Source organism: Amblyomma mixtum, chromosome 8, assembly GCF_055824585.1.
Source record: "Amblyomma mixtum isolate Tamu chromosome 8, ASM5582458v1, whole genome shotgun sequence".
In the NCBI taxonomy this organism is placed as follows: Eukaryota; Metazoa; Arthropoda; class Arachnida; order Ixodida; family Ixodidae; genus Amblyomma; species Amblyomma mixtum.
The window spans coordinates 45,686,564-45,711,879 of NC_143019.1; the positions used below are offsets into that span (position 1 = coordinate 45,686,564).

The window sequence follows — 25,316 nt, forward strand, 5'->3', positions numbered from 1 at the left end:
CATAAATTAGCATTAGCTCCTCCTAGAGAAGACATTTTGGCTATGGAATCACAACGGCGACAAAAAAAATTAAAATGATTTGGGCTCACAGTAGTCGCAGCCTAGGGACCCAAGCCGCTCGCAATGCCCTAGCATTAGTCATCATCCAAACAACAAGGCAACGTCGTGGGTTGAGGACTACAAGAAAAAGAAGACTGTCGCCGGAAGGGGGGGGGGGGGGATAAATGGCCGCGTGTTGGCTCTTAAATGTCCCTGGAGAAGGGCAAAGACCAAGATTTAGGGAGTCGTGGCTTCTGCCTTATCGGCGACTTCCACTCGGACGCACCAAGCCTGCTTTCGTGGTGAGACTTCTACGCCGTACGAGGAAGGCTCGTTACGACCCGTTTTCAAGGCTACGCATTCGGATATTTAGCCTTCAGCTTCCGTAAACATTGCTGCAGTCATGCGGCGCTTTCGGCCACCGATGTTGTCTATTTGTCTGTTTCAGAGAAATCTAGAGTACGAACGGAAGGAATTCGAACGCTGTGCAGGAACCAAGGAGCGCTTCTGTTGTGCGGTTACTGTTAATGCAGGCGTATACAGCCTAGATCCCTACAGGGGCCTGAAGCTGCGGTTGAGCCTGGCCTGAACTCGAGGTTAAAAGCCCAAGGCCGGTCCAGGAGCTCAGCTTCAAGCCTGGCTGCGACCTGAGCCCCCTACATTATCACTCTACTGAGCCCGGTTCTGGCCCGTGAAGATAGATGTGAAGCCCCCCCCCCCCCCCCCCCCCCCTTCCCGTAGCAGCTCTAGAGGCAAATTGCACAATCTTTGAAAGGAGGTTCCTAATAGGCAAGTAAGCAAGTGGCCAGCAAAGGCTCTCAAATTGAAAAACGCGTCAAATAACTGGTTTGTTTAAGCACAACAATGAACAGAAAATAATGCAGGCTCGCCCGCTGGGCGCTTTGGACAGTGGTCTCATCTGTGAGTAGCTCCGAAGCTCCATGAACCTAACAAAAAGGGTTGTTACGTTTCTGGGCGATTCGACGAACGACCATAGAGTAACATAAAAGTAAAGAGCGGACACTCGGGCCCTTTCGCGGCCGAGTTCGGCGCTTCCCCGTTTCCGCCAGATGGCACTGAACGTGCAAATAAAAAAAAGAAAAAGAGTATGGTCTTGGCATATCTTGGCTTGCAGTGACGTGCGCTGCGCGCCTACGGCCGCAGTTACGTCAGCAACAGCGGCGTCTTTTAAGTGCGTCAAGCCAACGGGCAAGCACGCCCAGGCGGCAGTGTGCGACGGACCGACGGTGTGAGCGGCTGTATTTTTTTGCGGCGTCTGCAAGCTTCGTGGGCACGCCCGTTTTGTGTACTGCTGTGGTGCTGCGACGGTTGTTTCTTCCACCCCGTGAACTGTCCAACAAGAAGCTGCAGCTGTCGGCCTTAAAGGCGGCGGCGGCGGCTCTTCCTAAGCACTTCCAAAGAGGCAACAAAGCTGCGTCAAGGGCAGATGCCCACCACCAGGTTTTGACAGTAGAGCCTCCAAGATTCCTGTTTAAGCCTATAATCTCTGAGGCCAGTGCGTTGCCCCGGGTCCGCTAGGTGCGCTGTGCACAAAAGTCGGCCGCTGGGGCCTACGGGAGTGTCCGCTCTTTACTTCTATATTACTCTATGGAACGACGAGCAAGCGGCGACACTGAAGGTTGTCTGGAATGCCTTTATTCCGTCTCGACAGCCGGGCAGGAAAGAGCGGCGCAGCGCTCTGCCGAGGCGTTTATATAGCCCGCGATATCAGCGTTTTTCATACGCGTCACGATGAACAAGCAATCAGCAATACGTTCTGCGCGACAGAGGCTGTTATCGCCTGAAGAACGTAACAACACCTCCCCCTTTTAGGATGGCATCACATAAACTGAACAAATTCTTCGCTGCTGTGCAAACAGCTGTGAAGAGCTCCCCCACAGTCGCAAGTCGAAGTCGACAATAACGAAGTTCGTAGGTGCAACACGCACCGCTGGCCCATATAACAGTCATGACGACCAGTTCGGCGCAGATGAAATCCTGCTTCCGAGATCTGGTGCGGCGGAGTCCACAGCGAACATTGAAAACAGGAATAAGCATGAATGATTGCCTGATGAGACTATTTACAGTGATGCAGATGAGCCAAAAGAAACAAGAACACTAGATGGCGTACTTAATCATGCGCCCGACTTAAGAAGCCTGCGTTCGCATGAAGTTTACTTCTCTTATGCTTTACCACAAAAGCATATTCCTGGAGAGTTAAACTCTACCGGAGCAATCTGCCGTTCTTTTGAGACAGTTGCTGGAGCCATGTCAACGGTAGATGACCAGTAATTAGAATAAATTCCGAGCCCAAAAGGTAACAGCGAAGCTTCTCGACAGCCCACACCAGGCAAGCGCATTCTTTTTCAATTGTGCTGCAAGCTTGTTCCCTCGAAGTAAGCTTCCTGGTGACAAACAAAATGGGGTGTTCTTCCCCTTTGTCGTTTTCTTGGCATAATAACACGCCCATACCTCTTTCGCTAGCATCACACTGCACCAGGAAAGCCTCGCATAGTCTGGGGTGGACAGCACAGGCTGAGTTACCGATCCAAACTTCAGGGACTCAAACGCTTCACGCTTACGATCGTCCCATACAATGTTGTTGGGCTCCTTTTTCTGGAGGGCATCCGTAAGTGGACTCGCCTTTTCTGAGAATCGGAGAATGTACTGATGGTAGTAATTCACCAGCCCGATTAAAGATATCAAACTATTCTTCGTTTGCGGGAAAGGAAACTTTCTGATTGCCTGAATTGCCTAATTGCCTGAATCAGCGCTCGTCTTTGTGTCTTCTTGCTTCGTCTGTCGTTTTGTTCGCGCTGTTCCCTCCCACGATGTATCAGTTATCCATCCTTCTTAATTTTAAGTTGTTGCGGTCGTCTTGCTCCCCGACCGATGACATGACCCAGATATCAGACTTCATTACTGCCGAATTTACACTTAGCAGCCTTAATCGTTAACCCTGCTTCTTGCAAGCGGGAAAAGCCCTGCTGCAAATGTTGGATGTGGTCCGTTAAGGCGCCTGAAAAAATTGCTGTATCGTCCAGGTAAGGTAGTGAAAAAGCCTCTGTTCCGGCGAGAACCGGATTCATTAGCCTTGAAAATGCATACGGAGCTTTTAAACCAAACCTTAGAACAAGCGCCTTAAAGACACCGAACGGAGTCATGAACGCTGCCAGGTTGCTCGCGTGTTCGGTAAGTGGTACTTGCCCGTATCCCCTGACAACGTCGATGGCAGAAATGTACTTTGCTCTGCTTACTTTCTCGATGCAGGCTTCAATATTCGGAATCGGGTAGACCTTTGTTACAGTAACGGCATTTAACTTCCGGTAGTCCACACAGGGACGCGGATCTTTGCAGGGGCTCTCTACCAAAATCATAGGAGACACGTAATCACTTTCTCCCTTCTCAATTAACTGCAGTTGAAGCATTTGATCTACAGCATCTTTTAAAATCTTTTCTTGACGTGGGGAAAAGCGATAGGACTTGCACTGATTTGGCGACTGACTGGCCACTTCTATATTGTGCTGGACTGGATTGGTTATTCCCGAAACTGTGGAAAACAGATTCTGGCATTTTTTGGCCAGGGTAAGGGGCGCTTTTTGTCGCTCGTTCGGTCGTGCCGTTCTTTGGCACGTGTCACACGAACGAACAAACTCCTTAACGTCCTTGCAACAACCGGGCCAATAATATTCTGCCAATAGCCTGCACTTCGTTTTCGTGATTCCTAAGTGCCCCGACCATCCTTCCTTATGAGCAAGTTCCAAGAGGTCACGCCTGTATTTGCATGAAACTACCAGCTGGTCTACTTCATTCCCTCCATTGTCCTTAAAGTGGCGATAAATAATGCCGTTCTTCACATAAAACGAGATATTTGGTTTCACATTTTTCCTAGGCTATCTCGACATTTTTCTAGCGTTGGGTCCGTGGCCTGTTCTCTGGTAAGCGTGGTCTTATCAACATTTATCAGAGCACGGAAGTTCGCGCTTTCTGGCGAAACCAGAGTGGTTACGTCTGCTTCTTTGAGCGTATCCTCCGGCATCCCTTCTGCCGTTTCGTCATCTGACTTATCAGCTTCTGCCCTCGTCGCGAGCGTTTGCGGCTCAGAGCCGTTCGCTGACGTCATGGAGCGGGTGACTACTAGAACGGGATTCATGTCAAGCGAGACGCCCAAGTCACCGAGCTGCCTTGCCGTTCGGTTCGAAAGACTGTACGGACAGCTGGGCAATACCCCGTCGGACACTGGGCGCATTTGTTTTTCAGTCCCGGACTGTCCGGGACTACTTGCCGACTCGAGGCCGGTATTTGTTTTTCTCGGGCAGCCCGAAAGCTCCGCCCACCTGCTTGCATCGCCATAGCAACGCGTTCGTTTTTAGCCTATGGCAGTCCGCGGGCTGCTTGGGGCTGCTGAGAAGGCAGCAGACGATAGCTGCGCGCCGCGCTGGCAGCCATATTAAGTTAGACTCCGTGTGCATTTTGAGTGCTTTTCGTGTCCCTGGAGGTCGATATCATGCGTTAAACCTTCACATGAGCTCTGTAGCTCCTCTCTGAGCCATCGCAAGACTTTTTGTTCTTGCATCTTCGTTTATTTTCTTGAAATCCACCGCACACGGACGCGCGTTCGGAGCTGCGAGCGCGTATTGTTTGCTCGTGTCGTCAAGAGGTTCTTGTTCGCTTGTTTTGCCACATGCTGTCTGTACGCTTACCTGAAAGCATCGCAGGTGAACCACTCGTATACTGGAGCAGCTATAGAGCTTGTTGTCAACATTTTTGCGGAGGCTTTCGTCTATCCGCCTTTCCGCAACGAGTTGGGCTACTTTGTGCGAACTTCGCCGCAAGCAGTAGCGGCGAGCATACCTCCGAAGCTGAGTTCTGTAATGCACCTACGCTAAGCTGACAGTACAGTCTTTAAATCGACTCAGTATCATGATCGAGCGCACGGCGTTGCTTCGGCGTCGTAGTGGCCGTGGCTTGCATCGTCTGCTAGCAGATGACAGCGTCCTTGTACGGTAACCGAGGGGGAGCCCGACTCTGGCGCCGTGTTCGAAAGCAGCCTATGGCAAGTAGGTCATGTGACCATGACGCTTTTCCTGTGCGAGCGGAAGCCGAGACCTGCCAGCAAGTAGTCCGGGACTGGAAAAACAAATGCGGCCACTGCTGCCTCCGTGTCTACTACACCAAAAGGCCCGTCTAGTTTTACTCTGGCTACGATCTTCCAGGGCCTGTCGAACCCACACGCAGTCGCCTGTGAAATCATCTTGCTTCACTAGCGAGGAATGAACCAGGTCGTGTGTGGCTCCGGTGTCTTTTAAAGCCTTGCAAGACTGACCATTTACTTCTATGTCGTACAAGCATAGAGTAACATAAAAGTAAAGAGCGGACACTCGGGCCCTTTCGCGGCCGAGTTCGGCGCTTCCCCGTTTCCGCCAGATGGCACTGAACGTGCAAATAAAAAAAAAGAAAAAGAGTATGGTCTTGGCATCTCTTGGCTTGCAGTGACGTGCGCTGCGCGCCTACGGCCGCAGTTACGTCAGCAACAGCGGCGTTTTTTAAGTGCGTCAAGCCAACGGGCAAGCACGCCCAGGCGGCAGTGAGCGACGGACCGACGGTGTGAGCGGCTGTATTTTTTTGCGGCGTCTGCAAGCTTCGTGGGCACGTCCGTTTTGTGTACTGCTGTTGTGCTGCGACGGTTGTTTCTTCCACCCCGTGAACTGTCCAACAAGAAGCTGCAGCTGTCGGCCTTAAAGGCGGCGGCGGCGGCTCTTCCTAAGCACTTCCAAGAGGCAACAAAGCTGCGTCAAGGGCAGATGCCCACCACCAGGTTTTGAAAGTAGAGCCTCCAAGATTCCTGTTTAAACCTGTCATCTCTGAGGCCAGTGCGTTTCCCCGGGTCCGCTAGGTGCGCTGTGCACAAAAGTCGGCCGCTGGGGCCTACGGGAGTGTCCGCTCTTTACTTCTATATTACTCTATGGTACAAGTATGGCCTAAGCAGGTCTTCTGCCTTATCCGTGCACAAGTTAACCGCGGACACTCTAGGCACACGACAGCCTGAAGCCACATGACCCGGTTGATGACATTTGTAGCAGAGAATAGGCTTTCTTGCTTCAAACGACTTTATTTTCAGCTTTTGCTTTTCTGGATCCAACGCTTCCTTTGAAGGTGGAACATGCGTCGAACACTCTGCGGTTTTAGGTAACGGGCGAACCGTTCCTCGCTCGTGGCTTCGGACAAAGTTAGGCTTTTCGTTCTCACACTTTTTTCCCATGTCTCGAGCAATAAAGGTCTGCGTAACCAGCCGCCACTTGTACGGTTTTTACATCTGGCCTGTCCTGAATCCAATCCTTCACGAATGAAGGAAGGGATATAACAGAAAAACTGCTCAAGTGCGATCTGTGCTAGCACTTTTTCGCGGTCCTCATAAGAGTCTACACCACGGAGCCAACTCTTTAGAAAGCCCATTAACTTGTAAGCGAACTCGGCAGAGCTTCTGGCTTTTTACTTGCCTCTCGAAACTTGATTCGAAAGACCTCAGGGGACAACCTTAACTTCATCAGTAGGCAGGTTTTCACGGATGAGTAGTCCTCCGCCTCTTTGCAATCTAACCTTGCCAAAACATCGGCCACTTCCGCTGGCAGCAAGCTCAGAAGCCCCCCTTTCTGCACACCCGCTCAAAATTTACTAAGTAGAGACCCAAGTCTCCCCCGACGCAAAAGGGCTGCAAGAGGCTTCGCATGTCCAATTTTGTCGATATATCGACCGCCATGGCTTCCTCGTCCTTAAGGTTTTGCTTAAGCATTTCTAGTTCAAGTTCTTTCTTCCGTTTCCTCTGCGCCTCAGGCCAAGATTCTAAAATTTCGTCGGCGCCCGCGCCACACTTTTCAATGGCCGAGATGATCTCGGGCTTTCTCATGGCTCTCGTCACCTTTACGCTCAACTCTTCGGCTATGAGCATTAATTCGGGCTTAACAACCGCACCGAGATCCATCTTGTTACGACCAAAACTTTTACTCGAAAAAAAAAAAAAAATCTGGGTGCTTTCCACCCACTGCCCTTTCTAGTCATTGACAGTCTACTTCTTTTAAGCTACCTGGTGAACAAAAGAGACCTTTCAGGCACTCACCGACAATCGCCGCGGAACCCGGAGTCGTCGATCCCACCGCTGCCACCAGCAGTTACGTTTCAGGGCGATTCGACGAACGACAAGCAAGCGGCGACACCGAAGGTTGTCTTGAATGCCTCTATTCCGTCTCGGCAGCCGGGCAGGAAAGAGTGGCGCAGCGCTCTGCCGTGGCGGTTATACGTATGGCCCGCGATATCAGCGTTTTTCATACGCGTCACCATGAACAAGCAATCAGCAATACGTTCCCCGCGACAGAGGCTGTTATCGCCAGGAGAACGTAACAGGGTTGCATGCACGCGTGAAAAATTATTTGCGTTCGCTCTAGGTTTTTCATTAGTCACTATCTATGGCCATGTATAAATATTCAAACGCCCTTGCAGCCATCGCAATGGGATTTTATGCGAAGCATATTAACGTAGGTTTCGGGCCTTCGCGCGACGCTCGGCGGTGGCCACCCTTGACTGTGAAGTGGGGTCACGTCACATGACGTCACGTGATGACGTCACACCGGCTGCAGATGGGGCCTCATATCGCGCCGTCGGACGTCGCCCGGCGGAGGCCTCCACGCTTCGGTTCGCGCCGTCGAGCGCGACGCGGCGGCGGCGCCACCATCGCTGCATCACGTGATATGTGACGTCACGCCAGGGATGAAGCGGCGCGCGCCCGCCGTCGCTTCAGTCTCTGTGCCCGCAACCGCGCCAGCGTCTTTGCGCCGGGCGTGTATGCGGTCAAGATGCCTCCAAACGCTAAGGACGTTAATAATAAGAATGCAAAACGAAGGCTGCAGCGTGCTACGGAAACCGATGAAGAACGCGAAGAACGCCTAGCCAAGCTAAAGTACGACGATTAACCTAAAACCACGTCTCCGTTACTTAGCCCCATCCACACTGAGGCAGCTGCTTAACATGCTTCGCATCCACTGGGCTTAACCTTGATAAGCCTCCATTTTTTTTAATGAACACAATTTTACAGGTTGAATTCATGGTCGCGCTGGCCGCGTTTCAATGGAGCCGAAATTCAAAGAGCCTACTTATTGCGCAATAAATATTAAGGTGAAGTGCAGAGCAGGCTCGACTTTATGCTAAACAGCTGCTGCTACAGTGACTAACTCAAAAACGCTGGCTTCCACTAAGCACTCAGCTTTTTCTCGGCCGTTAGTCACTGTGATTGTGAGTGTCCTAGGCGATAATTGGGGCCATTATCAAGGTCAATTTTTAAACTAAATTATCTAGCTGAAAAGTAGCATATTAGATGCTATAGCATGCTCGGGACGCCAAAAGTCATAGCGTGCTGCAGGCATGGCTTAAGCTCACACTCTGATCGGTGCTTAGCGTGCTACGCGCTGCGCCGGCGAGAGAAAAGTCTCGCACGCAAAACTTCGACGCCTGTAGTCATTGAAAAAGAAAAAGAACTGAAAAAAAAGCAAGAATAGGATCTAAGAGAGAAAGGCACCTGAAATGGGCTGAGTGAAACCTGCTTCTTTGTATCTTGTAATGCACTCATGCAGGCCTTCGCTCGAGGCGCAAGCCTCGAGCGAGGTCGGGTTCAATCATCCACAGATTGCGGGTTGTCGAGCCGAGGAGAGGAGGGCGTGGCCTCATCAAACTTTTCGGCCTGAGTCCACGATGGTAGTACCAGGTATTCTCTCCTGTGCATTAACCGTACCAGCCCCGCTATCCAGGGAACGTATAGCGAATAATGAAAATTTAACATCGACGCTGAGTAGATCAACTGCGATGCAGCGAGAAAGAAGCAGAATTGTGCGTACCCACTCGACAGTGTACTTACTTGTGATCGAACGGCTTAACTCGCCGCCCACAAAAGCCGGTGTTTTTATCGGCTTCGATTGCGGCTTACCCTAGAGGACTAAAGCAGCGAACGCGCAGGGACTATAACATTGCTCTAAAATACGCTTTCTCGGGATGTGGTAGCCTGGGCGCTTTGCGTCGCAATAAGGCCGGGTCCGGTTTAAATATTACGGCGACAATGCGGACACTATTTTCATGAGTGATTAAGCAGAGCCTATCTCCGTTGGCACTGATTACTCTGATTACTTGGTAACTGGTACTTGGTGGTAACTGATTACTTCCCTGCGGCCGACACGGTGGCTTAGTGGATCCCGGCTGCGGAGGTCGAATTTCGGTGGAGGAGAAATTCTAGAGGCCCGTGTAGTGCGCGATACCAGTGCACGTAAAAGAACCCCATGAGGTCGAAATTTCCGGAGCCCTTCACTACGACGTCTCTCATAGCCTGAGTCGCTTCGGGTCGTTAAACCCCATAAAGCAAACCATGATGTCCCTGCACATCAGTCTATCGGCATAGCGTCTCATCTGATACTGTCACCGAATTAAACATGTCATACTTTGGCCTCATCCGCTCCTACACCAGTGTTTAATCCATCTCCGATTTGTATTTCGTGTAGTGCTTTTTTTCTATTGTTCTATATATTGAGCATTGATGCATATATCTTCATAGCGTAGAACCACATTAATATAGCACTGATTTTACGTGCTGCCTAGATTTATTGGTTGTCGTGCTTCATTTTTTCTTTGTCCATAGAAAGCGTATATAGAGCGACTGGCAAACCTTCCTGGACATGTACAAATGATTTAAGAGAGAAATGGGTAAATTCTCACCGAGCAGAAAAACTTCCACCGTCGTTACTTTTGCATTTAGACTTACAAACTGGGCACAAGCTGAGTTCAGTCATGCCTTCAGTGAGCCTCTGTGGTACTAACTGACAACATCATAATCATTGGCAGTCGACATCAGTTGCCGTTTAAGGCGACCAACCAAAGGCACTAGGGACAAACCTGTGTTTCGTCATTTTAGTGATATAGATCAACTTGTTGTGTGAATTACAGGCTGCATTCACTAAGTGCTTATCTGGGAGCTTGCTTCTTTGACAGAGGTGACAATAGTCAAAAAGGGGTGGCCAGCTGATTTGCTCGGCCGGCTACGCGGGAGCCACTACGGCCGCTACATCATCCATCATCCGCACTCTGAAGACATCAAAGAGTACGCTGTGATTGATACATTTTCCTTCGGGGCTCTTTTGATTTCGCACAAGCTCGCGCAGTCTCAAAGTCTTTCCCCTCATTAGTGCCCCAAAAAATACAGGCTTGTCCTCTGCTCCTTTACCTCTTTTCAAAAAACTTTTGTATGCGACGAAGTGAGCCATCCCTCTGGGTCACACTTGAAAGGAAATCGCGCTTAAATGAGTATGATTGAGTGGCCGTCTCACTGCTTTACCCGTGAAAAAAAGAAGTAATTACTGCGCAGCCGCTTGGATGTCAGGCGTGCCTTCCGGCGCTGTCGTGATGCTCTTGGCTTCTTGCGACACCGCCTTTTCATCTCTGATTGCGGGCTGTGACCACACGCGTGCCCGTATGCGCGGAGTGGCAGAATATGGGAAGGGTTTAATTCCTCTGCATTGCCTAGAGCAATAAAACTCTGGAATGATCTTCCTGACAACATAATCTCTTTCATTGATCCTGGTGAGTTTAAAAAACATCTATGTATACATTTATTGCCATAGTGATGTTCGAAATGTACAACAGTTTCATTTGTTCTTAACGTTGTTTTCCCATTTACCACTTCTGTTACCCCTGGTTGCTTTTTTTTTTCTCATGTTCGTGTTTCGCTTTTTTTTTCTTTCCCTCTATTTTCGTGTCTGATGTTATTTTCTCCGTTTTGTATAAATTTCGTGTTCCTTTCTTGTATTTGACTTGTACCGCGTTCTTGTACCGATATTACGGTTTTTTCCATCTGTATGTACCTTTTTTTCGATTTGCCCCCCTCACCCAATGCTCTTCGGGGCCTGTGAGGTACTAATAAACAAATAATTAAATAAATAAATATTGGCATGTCTCTCTTCAGAGTGTATAAATGTACCAGTGTCATGCCTGCGAAATCTTTGGCGTCCGTGTAAACGCGAGAACCCAACTTGGCCTTCGAGTAAAAAGCAGCGCTCGTCCAGGCTACGCCTTCGTTATCGGCAGCCACGCACCTCGGCAACAACCTCTTTCATCTATTCTACCACGCTGCAGTTGAGATAAAATAGGAAATATTACTTTTTCTATCTTCAGAGAATAACATTTTGTCTAATAATAAGGAAATATGTTCACCTTGATTAAAGATTACCTACTGCACCTAATATCCGAATGCAGCGATGTTGAAAGTTTTTACTCACAATACACAATGGGAATAGCAGGCAGGTATTGTGTAGTACGTTGTGTAGTAACGCAGGTTGCTTCAACTCACGTCCTTCTTTCACAAACTTTACCATAGTCGTTCATCCTTTCTGCGCTACACGTAGTGCCAGCTAATCAGGTATTTCCGCGACTGGATAAACAACATAATGTATACACCATTCTCGCCCGCACAAATCTGTCTTTATCAGTTACCGCTTCTCCTTGCAATTCGCAACTCAAATCAGCTTCCACAAAACGTGGCGTCCATCACTGACCACGTCACATTTGTCGACAGTCTGAAGTGCTTCCTGGGGCTGTGAATGTTGTCTGAGCCGCATATATCTACCTGCAATGATGTATTTGCTTCATGTTCGAATTTTGTGTGCACTCGCCTGTTTGTGCATTTTCTCCGCGTTATAAACTTTTATTGTAACCCCCCTCTCCCCCATATAATGCCCACACGGGCATTTAGGGTAACTGAATATATAAATAAATAAATAAATACGTTATTATAGTCAGGAAAAATGAAGACCAGCTTTAATCTACCACGTATTCATCCGCAGGAAACGGTCGGACCCCAGACGCGATGAAAAGGGCGACTGCTTCCTCCTTTGCATTGGTTATTAATGTCTGGAAGAGCACCGTATTTCCAATGTGCCCCTCTTTTTTGTGTTTATGCATGAGAACAGAGAACAGTGCATTCAATTGTGAGGAGAATAGATACAATCTAAAATGGTCGCTGAAAGCAGGACGATTTCACGCTGGTATTATTAGTACACGTTTTTTAACGCTTATTTCCCACTTTACGAAGGAAACTGCTGATTCATGGGCGAATTATTGCCTCCTCCTAATGACGCATGAAAAGCTGCACCATTTACAGCTCGTCATGATACTGTCTTTTAAGGAAACACCCCTGAAAGAGTCCTGCAGCTAGCAAATTCAACGATGCAAAAAATACGAATACCGCTTGGAGAGACTAATAATTCTAATTTTAACATTTCAGCTTCGAAAAGCGTGTTATCGGCGTTTATTTTCTAGTCGTATCTGGATCTTTCCGCTGCTTTTGCATTAAAATAACAATTTTTTGAATGCCACTCGCTGCTACAGGTGACACCCAAGTGTTTCGTCGAAGCAGGAGAGGCCGAGCGGTAGCTTGGATCGCAGTTAGGGGTTCAAGTAGCGTCGTTGGGTCCCCAGTTTCCTGCAGCATTCCCTTCAGTCATGTTACACGCAAGCACGCGAAGCTTCTTTGCAGTGTCCGCCATTGTCAGACCAATACGGATATTTTGCGCACGTCGAAAGTACGGATGAGAGCTGCACCCTATGGAACTCCACGCCCTATCTAATGCTCAGTGTTCGAGTCATCCTCACACTGGATCAAAAAAAAGGTCTGATGAGCAGATACCTTCGTATCCACATCAATACTAAACCGACATTTTTAACAGCGTCCACAGAATCGAGGATGCCATCTTGAAGCACGTTGATCAACACATTTTTTCACATAAGGAGAAAGCGCCATGGAAATACGCTCAGGGTTTTACTGCAGTGGAGAGTTGTTAAGTGACATTGTCTGTGGAGGTGCGGCGCCGCCGAAAGTCAGTTATAGCAACGGGATAGATGTTGTAGCACTCGAGGTGTATCATTCGCCAATCATGCTTTCCAACACCCTTCCCGTACGAACTGTCTCAATTACCGGCTTGTAGGATGTTAAATCGGGCCAAGATTTTCTTGGTTTCAGGTGTAGGGTTAGCTGACTGCACTTCCACTGCCGAAGAACAACTCGGTAAGTGCATGATTAGTGGTAGCAGCTGAGTTGCTGAATGCGTGCTTCAGGGCCTAGTTTTCATATAGCGGTCTATATAATGTCCTCTGGCCCTTGGCCATGATCAACGCTTTCATGCTGCAAGAGATGGGTCGAGTTTCTCAAGAGAAAACTAACATCCATATCTGATACCTGAGACGCAGGGAGAGCATGCACAAATTAAAGATCTGTTAGCAAGCATAAACCACGCTATCCATTTTCTACATCAATCTTCTGGCAATCATGATGAGAGCCAGAGCGTGAACGGTTTCCTTAGTCGTGGGGACAAGCGAACACCCCCCACCATCCGCTATATGAAGTACGAGTGCTAGCGAGGATCCAGGGCGAGTTAAAGGAATCCGAAAGCTGGTCCGAATACTTGTCGATTAGTCGTTTGATATTGTTCTTTATCCGTCGGGCCTATCTGGTATCAGAATCAGTGAGTCGCTATATTCTATCTGAATGGTAACAAATTGCACTTCGGCGTTCCAATTCCACATCCCGATGTGTGAGCCTCTATCAATGTTCACCGTACTTGTCACAGTGCCCTTCAGGCTGATTATAAGGCGTTTTTGGCGTGTCTTCTTCTTTTGTAAGGAAAGTGCCGTCCAGTCAATTTTTGGTCTTGTTTGATTTAGTGAGTGCATTGGTGGTGAGGCCAGGCGGAGTTCGATCACTCCCATGAATCTCGACATCATAAAATTATCGAATCATCATCATCCAAACTGCATCCACTGCAGGACTAAAGGTCTCGCACATATCCGTCCAATTAACCCTGTCCTGCTTCTTATGCAGCAGCTATATTCCAGCAGTCTTCCTAATTGTCTTCTCCCAGGTCCCAGGTAGTGTTGTCTATGCCGCCCCATGCTACTCTTTCCTTCTCTTGTAGTCCACTCTGTCAAAGTACTTTCAGTTAGTTTGCCTTCCCATTAGAAACGCTCCTCGCGGCCATGTCTTCTTGATTCAGACCGAAACTACCGAATATACTGGTTCAAAGACAGCAACAAGAACCTCAAATAAACACAAGTGATGTAGAAAGAGCTCCGCATTCAAATTGGACTGTCGTCATTAGCAACACAAATTTTGGTGTTTGAAGCAAATTATGCCAGATTCCTTCGCCTAGCGTTTATCCCGGGACTTCCACATAGTAAATGATGAGCGCGAAAGCCGCCGCTGATAGTCCATGATGCACGGGTCTGCACGAGGATGGTTTCGAGCATTTTACAGTAAAACAAACTGGAAGGAAAACATATGCTACAATCAATGTGAATATCCAAAATCATCGGTGCGAAGTACAATGTCGTAGTCTCCCCCCCCCCCCCCCCTTTTTTTTTTTTACATGAGCTGAGAAGTTCTGACTGTTTGGATGACGCTGTCGAAGATGTATGATTTGGAAACAAGCAAGAAAAGGGAAATCTCCTTAGTCTCTCAGTGCAGAGGGACCTTATTTTAGGCGCACTTTCAGGGACGCCAGCGCGCCGTAATCACGCAAAGGACAAAGGGTAGTGCGAGATAAGCGGGTTGGTGATAAGGAGCTGCGTAGCCCCTCCATCTTCTGAGGACACCTACGCCCTTGGCCGCATCCTTCTCGCCATTCAAAAATTGGAAGCACCATTTCAAGCACCTCTAATGGGCTAGGGTTTTGCACCGCCACCATCCTTGGGAAAGAGGAAGCAGCCCTATTTTGCTGACAGCCCTCTACTGTAATTTGTCCCCGCCTTCGTTCTCAGTGGTGTTCGTTATCTACACGTCGTGCAGAGCACATTCGACCTGGGATAACAAGCATGCTCACGGAATCAGTTTGAATAGAAACACCGGCGGACGTGATGGAGCTCTAGTAAGGCTAATCAAATGTCTGCGTATCGTTTTCTGCTGCCAGAAAAAGAAACAGATAAAATGTTTTCCGGGGTCGCTCAGCTGTGCCTATCACCTGCATCTTTTCGTACACGCTGTGGGTCCCTACACTACGCAATAAAAGCTAGCCAGGTGCAGTCACACATTTATTATTGATACTTTTACTACTACTGCTACTCTTGCTTTTCTGTGTTTTTCCTAGTTCTCGATGTTGCCGTTTTTGGTAATAGTAGTTGCAACGCGTGGTTTTATTTAAAGTGAACGGGACAAAAAATACGAAGAAGAGAGAACAAGCCCCACAGCACGAGTGCAGTGGTCTCTTCTCTGTTCTCTCTCTATATTTTTCGCGCTGTTCACTCTTCAAGTGAAATCAAACCATCACGCCCAAACGGCAATCCTCACTCAAGTGGTAAAAGATGTAGTTCCAGTGGACGTCGACGTCGGCAAATTGCAGCTGCGCGCTCGGGAATAAAGTCATGCGAACATTATCGTTTCAAAATTTCCGAGCATGGGAATTCACTCCTTTCCGCGCAGATAACCAAAAGGCGCGACAACAAAACGGTACTGCTACCTCTGGAAGAATATCATCGTTTGCTTCCATGTAAACTTACCCAACAACTTCGAACTTAAAAAAAAAAAAACAAACTATATGCATGTAACTAAACAGTGCCAAAACAATGAAGATGATGACAAAAACAACAAAATTAAAAAAAAATTGTTCTAACGCTCTTCACGCTCTAGGTGAAATATGCGGGTTGGCGGCCGGGCAAATGGGCGAACAGACATTGCTGAATGAAATACAAGTGAGTCGCGGATCTTATAGCGGCGAAATATTGCACAGAGGGCGCATCGTACGAGGCTGGTGATAGGAATAAAATGCAATGAAAGATTTTGGAGACACTGTTACCAAACGCTTGGTGAAATTACGCCAGCAATGCATTCACGGCAGCAGTGCACCGTATTTGCTTGGGATTGGTGACCGTTTACGGCACCTACCCTCCATCCTTCTTGTCACTGGAACTTCCATCGAACCTCTAACCTCCTGGTGAGGTAGTCTTCTTCGTTTATTACTTGTTTTTCTTCTTCTGATCTCTCCCCCATGATATGAATTACTTAACATCCTACCTAAGCAGGGATTTAAATAGTGTACGGTACACGTTATCATGCGTGCGCTTATAGAGGCATGGATGCCCTTCTTTGTCATTGAGATAAAAGAGCCCAGCAGCCATAGAAGAAGAGATAATCGGAAGCAGGTCCGCTGGGAGCTTCATTCTTCCACTGGCGAGCTCTGCAGTGTGGACGGGAAATCGGGTCCGCGAAAATATCACACGCGAAGTACTAATATATACACTTAAGAATACAAAACCTCACACGATGATCACCATGATCACCACGATGATCACCAGGTGCCGATCAATATCGCGTCGCATGGTGCACCATGCGACGCGATATTGATCGGCACCTGTTTACGCTGCCGAATGTAATATGGTTTATTCTTTATTGTTTGTCTTCTTCTCACTATGCTGTCATTCATGACATCACAGTGTTTTGGACCAATGAGTGTGGCCATTTGCAGTGACGTCATGCGTAACGCCACAGAATGCTGACCGCTACGCGCGCCGCGGTGTTACGCCAACGACACAGAACCGCAACACCTGCCCTTAAGAGCTGCCGCTGTGGAACGCTAGAGCTTGGGAGGGGGGTTAGGGAAGGGCGGGGGGGGGGGGGGGGGGGGTTCTATAAACAGTGGACTAGGGTCAAGCGCATCAGCTGCCCCGGACACAGCCTTCTCCGAATCTGAGTATCAGTCCGTATAAGCGGCAGTGTTTAGGCCACCAACAGCACGAATGACGGCCTAAAGTTTATTATTAGGATCTGGCAGAAGTGTCGATCACATGCGGAGAAATGGTGCAGCACTGTGAGAGGCATGAGTGTCTCGTCAGCAGACTTTTCTTCTCTGGCCCAGACAACAAGGGGGAGTGCTGATTAAGACTTGCCTAAGAGCTAGGGAAACTCGGGCGAGGACAGAGGGCTCTATATTGCTCCACCCGTTGACATCCGCGGAAGATTAATAGCCTCCCAAAACGTGCTATTATGCGGGATTCCCAGGGTAATTCGATTAGAGGTTGGGCACAGCTTCATTAAGCGTCTTTTTTCTTTTTTTTGCTTGTATTATTTCGTCAGTGCCCCCCTCCTTTCCTTAGCAACCGGTTTCGTAATTTTTTGAATCAGCGAAGTGACGCTACCTTTGGGACTCACCTTTACGAGGTCATAAGTCTTTTGGCTTTTGGACGGGAATTGTGCTCAATGTAAGGGCGCAACGATGGATGGTGTTCGTGAAAAAATAACAAGAAATGACGGCGGGACAGGCGTGTTGTATACGTAGGGAAAGAACTGCGGGAGCGAGACTACGGGAACGAAGGTAAAGGGAGTGTATCGCGAAGGCAAGGTTGCAGCGCGTTATGGGGAAGAAAGCGCCCTCGCAACTTGTTGGGTTTGAAGGCAGCAGTGGCCTGGCGATGGTTCTCATTCGAAAACAGCGCAAACAAGACAAGGACGACGGAAAGAAACGTACAACACGCGCGCTGTGTTGTACGTTTCCTTCCGTCATCTATTTTAGAATGATTACCTACGAAATCGCCCAGGCTTCTACTTTGGTGACGGTTCTTCGGAAGCCAGTCGGCGTCTTATCCATCGCTCGGCAAACTGCAGCCGTAAGAGCTTGCGATGAAGAGTGCGTTTCTTTTGCTGTGATAGCATTATACTAGTCTATCCGTCCTCAGGAAGCTCCACACGCCACTAAACCACATAGCTTCAGCCACCTTCACCCATCAGAAGAATTCTGTCGCATCTGTGAAACCTCAGCTTAGAGCGAAAGCATTCAGTGGAGTAAGAGCGTCAGTGTAATCATCGAGGGTAAACCCAATTTTTTCTTCAGAATTATTGCATATCATTTCTGGTCATTCGATAATTTTTTGTCCTCGGCTTCCTTTTTCAGTCGTCCTTCCTATGAAAAGAAGCAATCAGCCGTTATTAGGAACGCGCAGAAGCCTGAAACTGAGCTTTACGTAGCGGACCGCCACAAATACTAGATGAAAATTTTAGTAGAAAAGTAGAAAAAGCATTATAATGAGGAAGAAGTGCGGGCAGAGGCACACTGTACGGCGCGGGATCCCCCTTTCTTTGAGCTCCTGAGGCAAGGAGATAAGTATCTTGCTTTTCTTTTGCGTCTCGCTGGCGACAATTGTCCGTTTACGCCCTTTTCTGTGGCCGCCTGCACACGCCGCGTAATCAAATTCGTGCCTGAAAAAAGAAAGCATCGGAGAAAGAAGGATGGCCCCATACGAGCGAAAAGAAAGGAGAGAACGAAGGAGGTGGAGAGACACGTTGAAAGATAGTAATGACAGTGCGATAACCACGCTTCCTACTGCTAGACTGTCCACAAATCAAAGTCAGTTTCGTTCGACGTTGCCACTTTCCGAGACGCTGTCTTCTCCTCTATGCTTCCAAACTGTACCCTCTTTCAGCCCCTCGCCATTGCATTCACTACGAATTCTAATTCATCGCTCACTTTACATTTTTTTTTTAATCTGAGCTTGGTGCTATTATTAGCTCCACGTGTGCTTGGCCTGTAAGTTGTGGTGCGTGTAATGTTTCATAACCGTAACTGCATTTCAAGTGGCGCATGTGGGAGGAATTCAGCAGGCGAATGTGACCCGACCGGACCCCGTACGGTCAGCTCACATCCACTCGCGGTCTAAGCCACTCTCAGCGAATAGCACTCTCATCTCTATTTGGCCTCATTTTCGAGGTTTCACTCGCTCTGAATGCACATTATGTTTATGGCACGTCTTTCAAGCGCACATGCACCATCCGCTAAGTGTCTACCTCATAAAGCTATCGTATAGGATCCCGTGACTTGCAGGCCTTTTGTTAGACGGCGCAGCATCTCACATAATGGGTTCACAAGTGTCGTATCATTGCCACTCTTTCTGTACATCATTCACCGGGGAACATCTTTCCACATTCATAATTTTCATATTTTTTTAATTCGAAGGCTTGCTGTGTTGCATAGAAAAAGGCTGTCGATACGGTAAAGGAAATCGTGGAGGCTTCTCTCTTCCAGAAACAAAAGCAGGCTCCTGCTCTTAGTGTTGTCTGTTAGCCACAAGGAAAGCAGTTCCTCTATGGTAGCCGTAAGTCAAACTTCCAGTAGCCGTCGTCTTCTCGAGTTCTGCGTTCCTGGGCGCGTCCACAAAAGGTGGCGAAGATCCACCTCAGCAGCCGGCGCTGAACATTTGGAACATGTGCAAGGCACCACATCTTCCCGAGAGCCCCATCGGCACGTCGAATCTTCACCTGCACTTGCCCACCACGCGCGGGCAAAGAAAAAGAAGGGCACGGAACTCCTTTAAAAGTCTCGGAGTTTTCTTTTTATGCGAAGCATATTACTAGAGGTACACTACAGCCCTTCGCCGTGGTTACGCGCCGTGCACACCACGTGACATACCACGTGACACATGACGTCACGACAGAGGAAGACGGAGGTACACTACAGCCCTTCGCCGTGGTTATGCGCCGTGCACACCACGTGGTACAGTGACGTCACACCACGTGACATACCACGTGACACATGACGTCACGACAGAGGAAGACGGAGGTACACTACAGCCCTTCGCCGTGGTTACACGCCGTGCACACCACGTGGTACAGTGACGTCACACCACGTGGCATACCACGTGACACATGACGTCACGACAGAGGAAGACGGAGGTACACTACAGCCCTTCGCCGTGGTTACACGCCGTGCACACCACGTGGTACAGTGACGTCACACCACGTGGCATACCACGTGACACATGACGTCACGACAGAGGCATTCCCGCGCATTTCGAACGCGCGTTCACACTCGGTGTAGGTGAAACGCTCGCTCCACCGGGCAGGCGGACGCGGCTTCCGTGGCAATCCAGGCGCCCACCCAACGCGCGTCTCGGGGTTAGTCGGCGTTCCGCTGTAGCCATGCCGTTGTCTTCCCCCACGACGAAGGCTTCTAGTGGTTGTATTAAAATGACCAAGTATTCAACCAAGGAAAGCCATGTATTACCAAGCCTAGCCATCAATATGCTTCGCATCTGACCAGGGTTAACCAAGTTAAGCCTCAGCCATTTTTTTTGCTCACCAAAATGTTCTTTGTTATTTCACTTCAAATATACTTCTGTCTTTTTTCATGAATACATTTTAGAAAATTCACGTTTGGCTCCGATATTTTGTAGTAATCCTATGGAAATTTCCTTATTTGTACCACTATACCTTGGCCAATCCCCCCACGTGGGTATGTGCCTATATAAAAAGGATGAAGAAGAAGGGCACGAAGATGGCCAGCCGTAGTCCCGGCACCGCTCCCTGCAGGAGATTAACAGCTTCTCTTGTGATCCTCGTCGGGGTAGCGGCTGAGTACCTGGCGGTGTTTTGCTAGCTTGCCCAATTTGTCCTTCTTGTTTTCTGTGCCTGCTCCTGTTATAGGGTGATAGGGCGCGGGACGACGGCTTAATGTCTACCTCTTCTCCCGGCCAAGGGTTTTCCCCTTGGTCGGCCTCTCTTCCACAGGACCAGCTCCCAATCGATGTCTTTTTTCGCAGTGGAGTCACCAGCATTCCTGTAGTTTAGTTCCAGCTGATGGAGGCGCCATTCGTTTGAACAACCCGGAAGCGGTGCAGGTGGCCCTTCAGTCTACATCGCCTCATTTCATGCGAATCACAGATGTGCGGCAGTTCGGCAAGGGTGGGATATTGTGCAGGTCACCGGACAAGGATTGTGTCGCCGACCTTTTGAGGTGTACCTCCTTCGCCAACCACCCGGTGAGCGCATTTATTCCGCCTCATCTAGCGTGTTCCAAGGGCTTAGTCCGAGGTGTTGACTCTCGATTGAGCCCTTCAGAAACGCTGGAGAACCTCTCCTCTGCGGGCGTCATTGCGGTCCATCGTTGCAGCAGAATGGTAGAGGGGGTGAAAATACCTACAGAGTCCGTCATAGCCACATTCGCAGGAGTAGTGTGCCCTTCAGAAATCAAAGTGTGGCCACTAGTGTTTCGAGTTGACGCATTTAACTCTCGTCCCCTTCAGTGTCAGAACTGTTGGAGATTTGGCCACAGCGCCAAAGCGTGCAAATCGGGCTCACGGTGCTGTGCATGCGGCGAAAGCCATGCTAGAGAAGAATACCCTAAACAGCAAGAAAAATGTTGCCTGTGTGGTGGTGCCCACTCTGCCAACTGTCCTGATTGTCCTGCACGAGCTCAAGAAGTGCAAGTTCTAGAGATAATAGATAAACGTCGATGCACGCGACGAGAGGCCTTTGCCGCAGTCAAAGAAAGAGCCTCATGCTATTCTAGTGTGGCTGCAAAATGTCCACCTGCAATGGACGCCTCTTGGACACAAGCAATTACCGCTGCGGTTGAAAAAGCAGTGGCGAATGCAATGGAACGTATTACGGAAACGGTATCTACGTGCATCTCACAGGTAGTAGCTACCCAGATGACTAATCTGCTGCAAGCGCACGCCGCTCCGCTCTTGTCCTCTATGGTTTCGGCTGCTCCTCCACCATCTGTGGACATCAATAGCGCTCCACAGGGCCAAAGTCAGCATGAGCGACAAACGACTCCTGAAAAATCTCTCCCGAACAGCGTTAAGGACGCATCCTCTGATGAATGTGTTGAGATGGAATTCGATACCCGCGCCCAAAAACGAAGTGGGTCTCCTTTGAGTATCCCGGATCCATCTTGTCACCAGTCCAAGTCCCAGAAAAGTCATGCAAATCAAAATCCTAAGACCAGGATTCTCGAAGCGGCAGTTGCCGCTGCAGCACTCCCGCCAAGATAGGGTCGTTAAGTGTTCTTCAATGGAATTGCCGATCTATATCCTCAGCTTCAACATATTTAATTTGCCTATGTAATCAACTTCAACCGGATGTAATTGCATTACAGGAAACATGGCTTTCTTCAGATATTAATTATCATCTCAAACATTACCGTTCGTTCCGGCTAGACAGGTCTTCACGAGGGGGAGGGTTGTTGCTGCTGATTTCCTTAAAGTTTTGTCACAGGGCCTTCATTTCTTTTCAGTATGCGGACAGTCAGTGCGAAATACTTGCGGTTGATCTTAGTATCCCAGGTCAACAGCCCTTTACTGTAGCTAACGCATATTTCCCTTCAGGTGTGCATGACACTCGGCCCCTTGACTCATTGATGTCTAGCAGCAGATCTCAGGTTTTATTAGTTGGGGATTTTAATTCGCACCACGTGACGTGGGGGTTTAAAACAGATTGTTTCGGCTCTAGACTATTTGATTGGATTTGCGACAACAACATAGTCTGCAACAATTCAGGAATGCCTACATTTGTACGTGGTCTATGCCGCTCTGTTTTAGACTTAACTTTTTCCTCCCAAGGAGTCTCTGTCTCGTCTTGGGCGCCTGTTGACTGCGCGACAAACAGTGACCATCTACCGATTAGTTTCAGGGTTGCGTGTAACTTAACTCTTCCCGAACGACAACAGCACACCTTCATAAATTACGTTCGCTTTAAAGACACTCTCAAATCAGCTCTCACAATCGATTCGGACCGAAACACCACTACGAGTTCCGAATGTAAAGCTACACATATATGCACAGTGTTGGAACGCGCAAGGCAAAAGTCTGAATTCATTGTCACAGGATCTAAGGATGCTATCACCAATAATTGGTGGAATGCAGAGTGCACGCGTGCCTATAGACGGCGGAAAGCAGCCTGGAAGAAACTCCTCCTAAATCAATGCCCCAAAAATTGGTTGGATTATAAGTATGTCGCCGCAACATTTAAGCGCACTATCTCCCGCGCGAAGGAGGAGTATATTGCAAGTCATTATGATTTTCTTTCTCAGTCAGGAAATAAACGGGCCTTGTTTAATTTTATGAGGAGAAGGAAAGTGATTCCTCCGGCTGTCAATATTGAATCCCTCGTTCAATCCCCTGCTGACATCGCTAAGGCCTTAGAGGGAATTGCGGGTGGCCTAGAACGTCGATTCACATCTGCACTTCATTATCCACCTACATTCTCATGCATCTCAAGTGATTTAATTGAGGTCACTATGCCTGAGCTTTCGCAAATTGTTTTGCGCCTATCTCCAGCGGCTCCTGGCCCCGATAAGGTCACTACATCTATGATTAAAATTTTGTTTACCGAATCTCCTGAAGATCTGTTGGCTCTGGTTAACCATTCCCTTAAAGGTCCATGGATTCCCCATGAGTGGCGTCTTGCGGAAATAGTTCCAATACTTAAAAAACAAGGGCAGGGTTTCACTTCTGACAACATACGCCCGATTTCATTAACATCGAATTTAGTGAAATTGGTGGAACGGGTCCTGCTTCGTCGTATCATGCATTTCATTTCTGCAAATGATATCTTGAATCCTTGTCAAATTGGTTTCAGGCCGGGCTGTTCGATTTGGTGTGCTCATACTGACCTTGAGAGCTGTATTAAATTAGCTCGCAGCACTAAACAGTTTGCCGCGCTTGTCACTCTGGATATCAGTAAAGCCTACGACAGCGTCGAGTACTCGATGCTGTTACACAGATTACAGGTCCTTAATTTCCCAATCTATTTCGTAGCCTGGATCTTTGCTTTCCTGGAAAACAGAGAATTTTATTGCTGCCGAAATGGTGTTTCTTCAAAAAAATTTCGACAGACAAGAGGTGTTCCGCAAGGCTCAGTTCTTTCCCCTGTTCTTTTTAACATCTTTCTAAGCTCCATTCCATGCATCCATAATGTGTCAACTTACGTGTACGCTGACGACATCGCATTTTTTGCTTCTGCAAAAGATATTCACTCTCTGTATCAGATCTTGCAGGATTACCTCAATATTCTTGACAACTGGTTAGGAAGTATTCATCTGTCCCTCAATGTGAACAAATGCGCCTTGTTGGTCTTCCCGGTTTCTCATCCTGTACATATCTGCGTTTCTTATAGAAATCATATAATTCCTCAGGTTCAAACAGTGAAGTATCTTGGAGTGATCTATGACTCTACTCTTTCCTGGCGGCCTCACATTGAGCAAGTTTCTTTAAAAGGAGCTCGGGCCATTGGCATCCTGCGTCGGCTTTGCAGCACTAGGTCAGGGATGAGAAGGCACACACTTCTGCTGATCTATAAAATGTATGTCCGCCCAATTTTGGAGTTCGGATGTGTTTTATTCTCAGGAGCTCCTGCCTATAAACTTCGACCGCTTGTGCTCTTGGAGCGTGAGGCGTTGCGCCTCTGCTTGGGACTTCCAAAGTATGTAGCTAATGTTGTCCTGCACTTTGAGGCGCGAATTCCATCTTTATTAGCCAGATTTCGCCTTTTAACAGTCCAAACCTTTTTAAATTTGTACGACTCTCCTCTCCACACATCCAATGTAATATTTCTTAGTCAGCCCGCAGTCTTTTTAAATGCCACCTGGTCTCGTTTGCATACTCCGCAGATATGTTTCGTGCAGTCTCTCCTCGATCCCTTAAACATTAAGCTCACAGATATCCATCCACTGCATAACATCTCACCTTCAGTCGAGATTGCATTTGATAACATTTTCCCATCGAATGCCAAGCTCCAGCCCTTTCCTCTCCTTCTCGGTTTGTTACAGGACCACCTAAGATCCTTTCCTTTTCATATTCTCATTGCTACCGATGCCTCGCAGGATCGTGAAAAGGCAGGTGTGGGCATTTTTTCACCTGCATTGGGATGGTCCTTTTCTCTCCGTCTCCCTGACTTCACTCCAATTTATCTGGCCGAATTATTAGCTGTCATTCTAGCCTTACGTAAATTAGATCCTGCCGTTTCCAAAGTCATGGTTATGACGGACTCTCTATCTATTTGCTTTTCATTATCATCACCCTCTGAGTCTCGGGCATCACGCCTCTTTAAGCAGCTGATCCCGCTTCATCTAAATTCGGTGAGGTTGCTTTGGGTACCGGGTCACGTGGGCATTCAGTTAAATGAGGTTGCTGATTCATTAGCAAGGGCCTCTCTCTGTGGCCCAATAATTGCTGTCCTGCCAACCTGCGCATATACAGCTGCGGTGAGGTTTCGCAGTTACACAATATTTCAGGAATTTTCAGCCTCGGCGCTTACTTCATCCCCCGAATACAAGCATCTTCTGCACCCTTGGAGCAGCAAAGACTGGAGTTCGCGCAGACTGGAGGTCTCTTTCACGCGTTTGCGATGCCGAGTTCCTCTGCTTAATTTCTACCTTCACAGATCTGGTCTGGCGGTTTCTCCACTGTGTCCACTTTGTGCCGAGCCTGAG

The 25,316-nt window shown here is 48.3% G+C and overlaps 1 protein-coding gene across 1 annotated transcript in view; it reads left to right on the plus strand.

Annotated features, from left to right (window-relative positions):
- Positions 1 to 246: 246 nt before the first annotated feature.
- LOC149332265 (uncharacterized) overlaps positions 247 to 25,316 on the plus strand; it is a 29,002-nt gene continuing 3,932 nt past the window's right edge. Inside the window, exon 1 of the mRNA XM_089557497.1 lies at positions 247 to 341. Coding sequence (XP_089413623.1) covers positions 247 to 341 — 95 coding nt within the window. The remainder of the gene's footprint in view (positions 342 to 25,316) is intronic.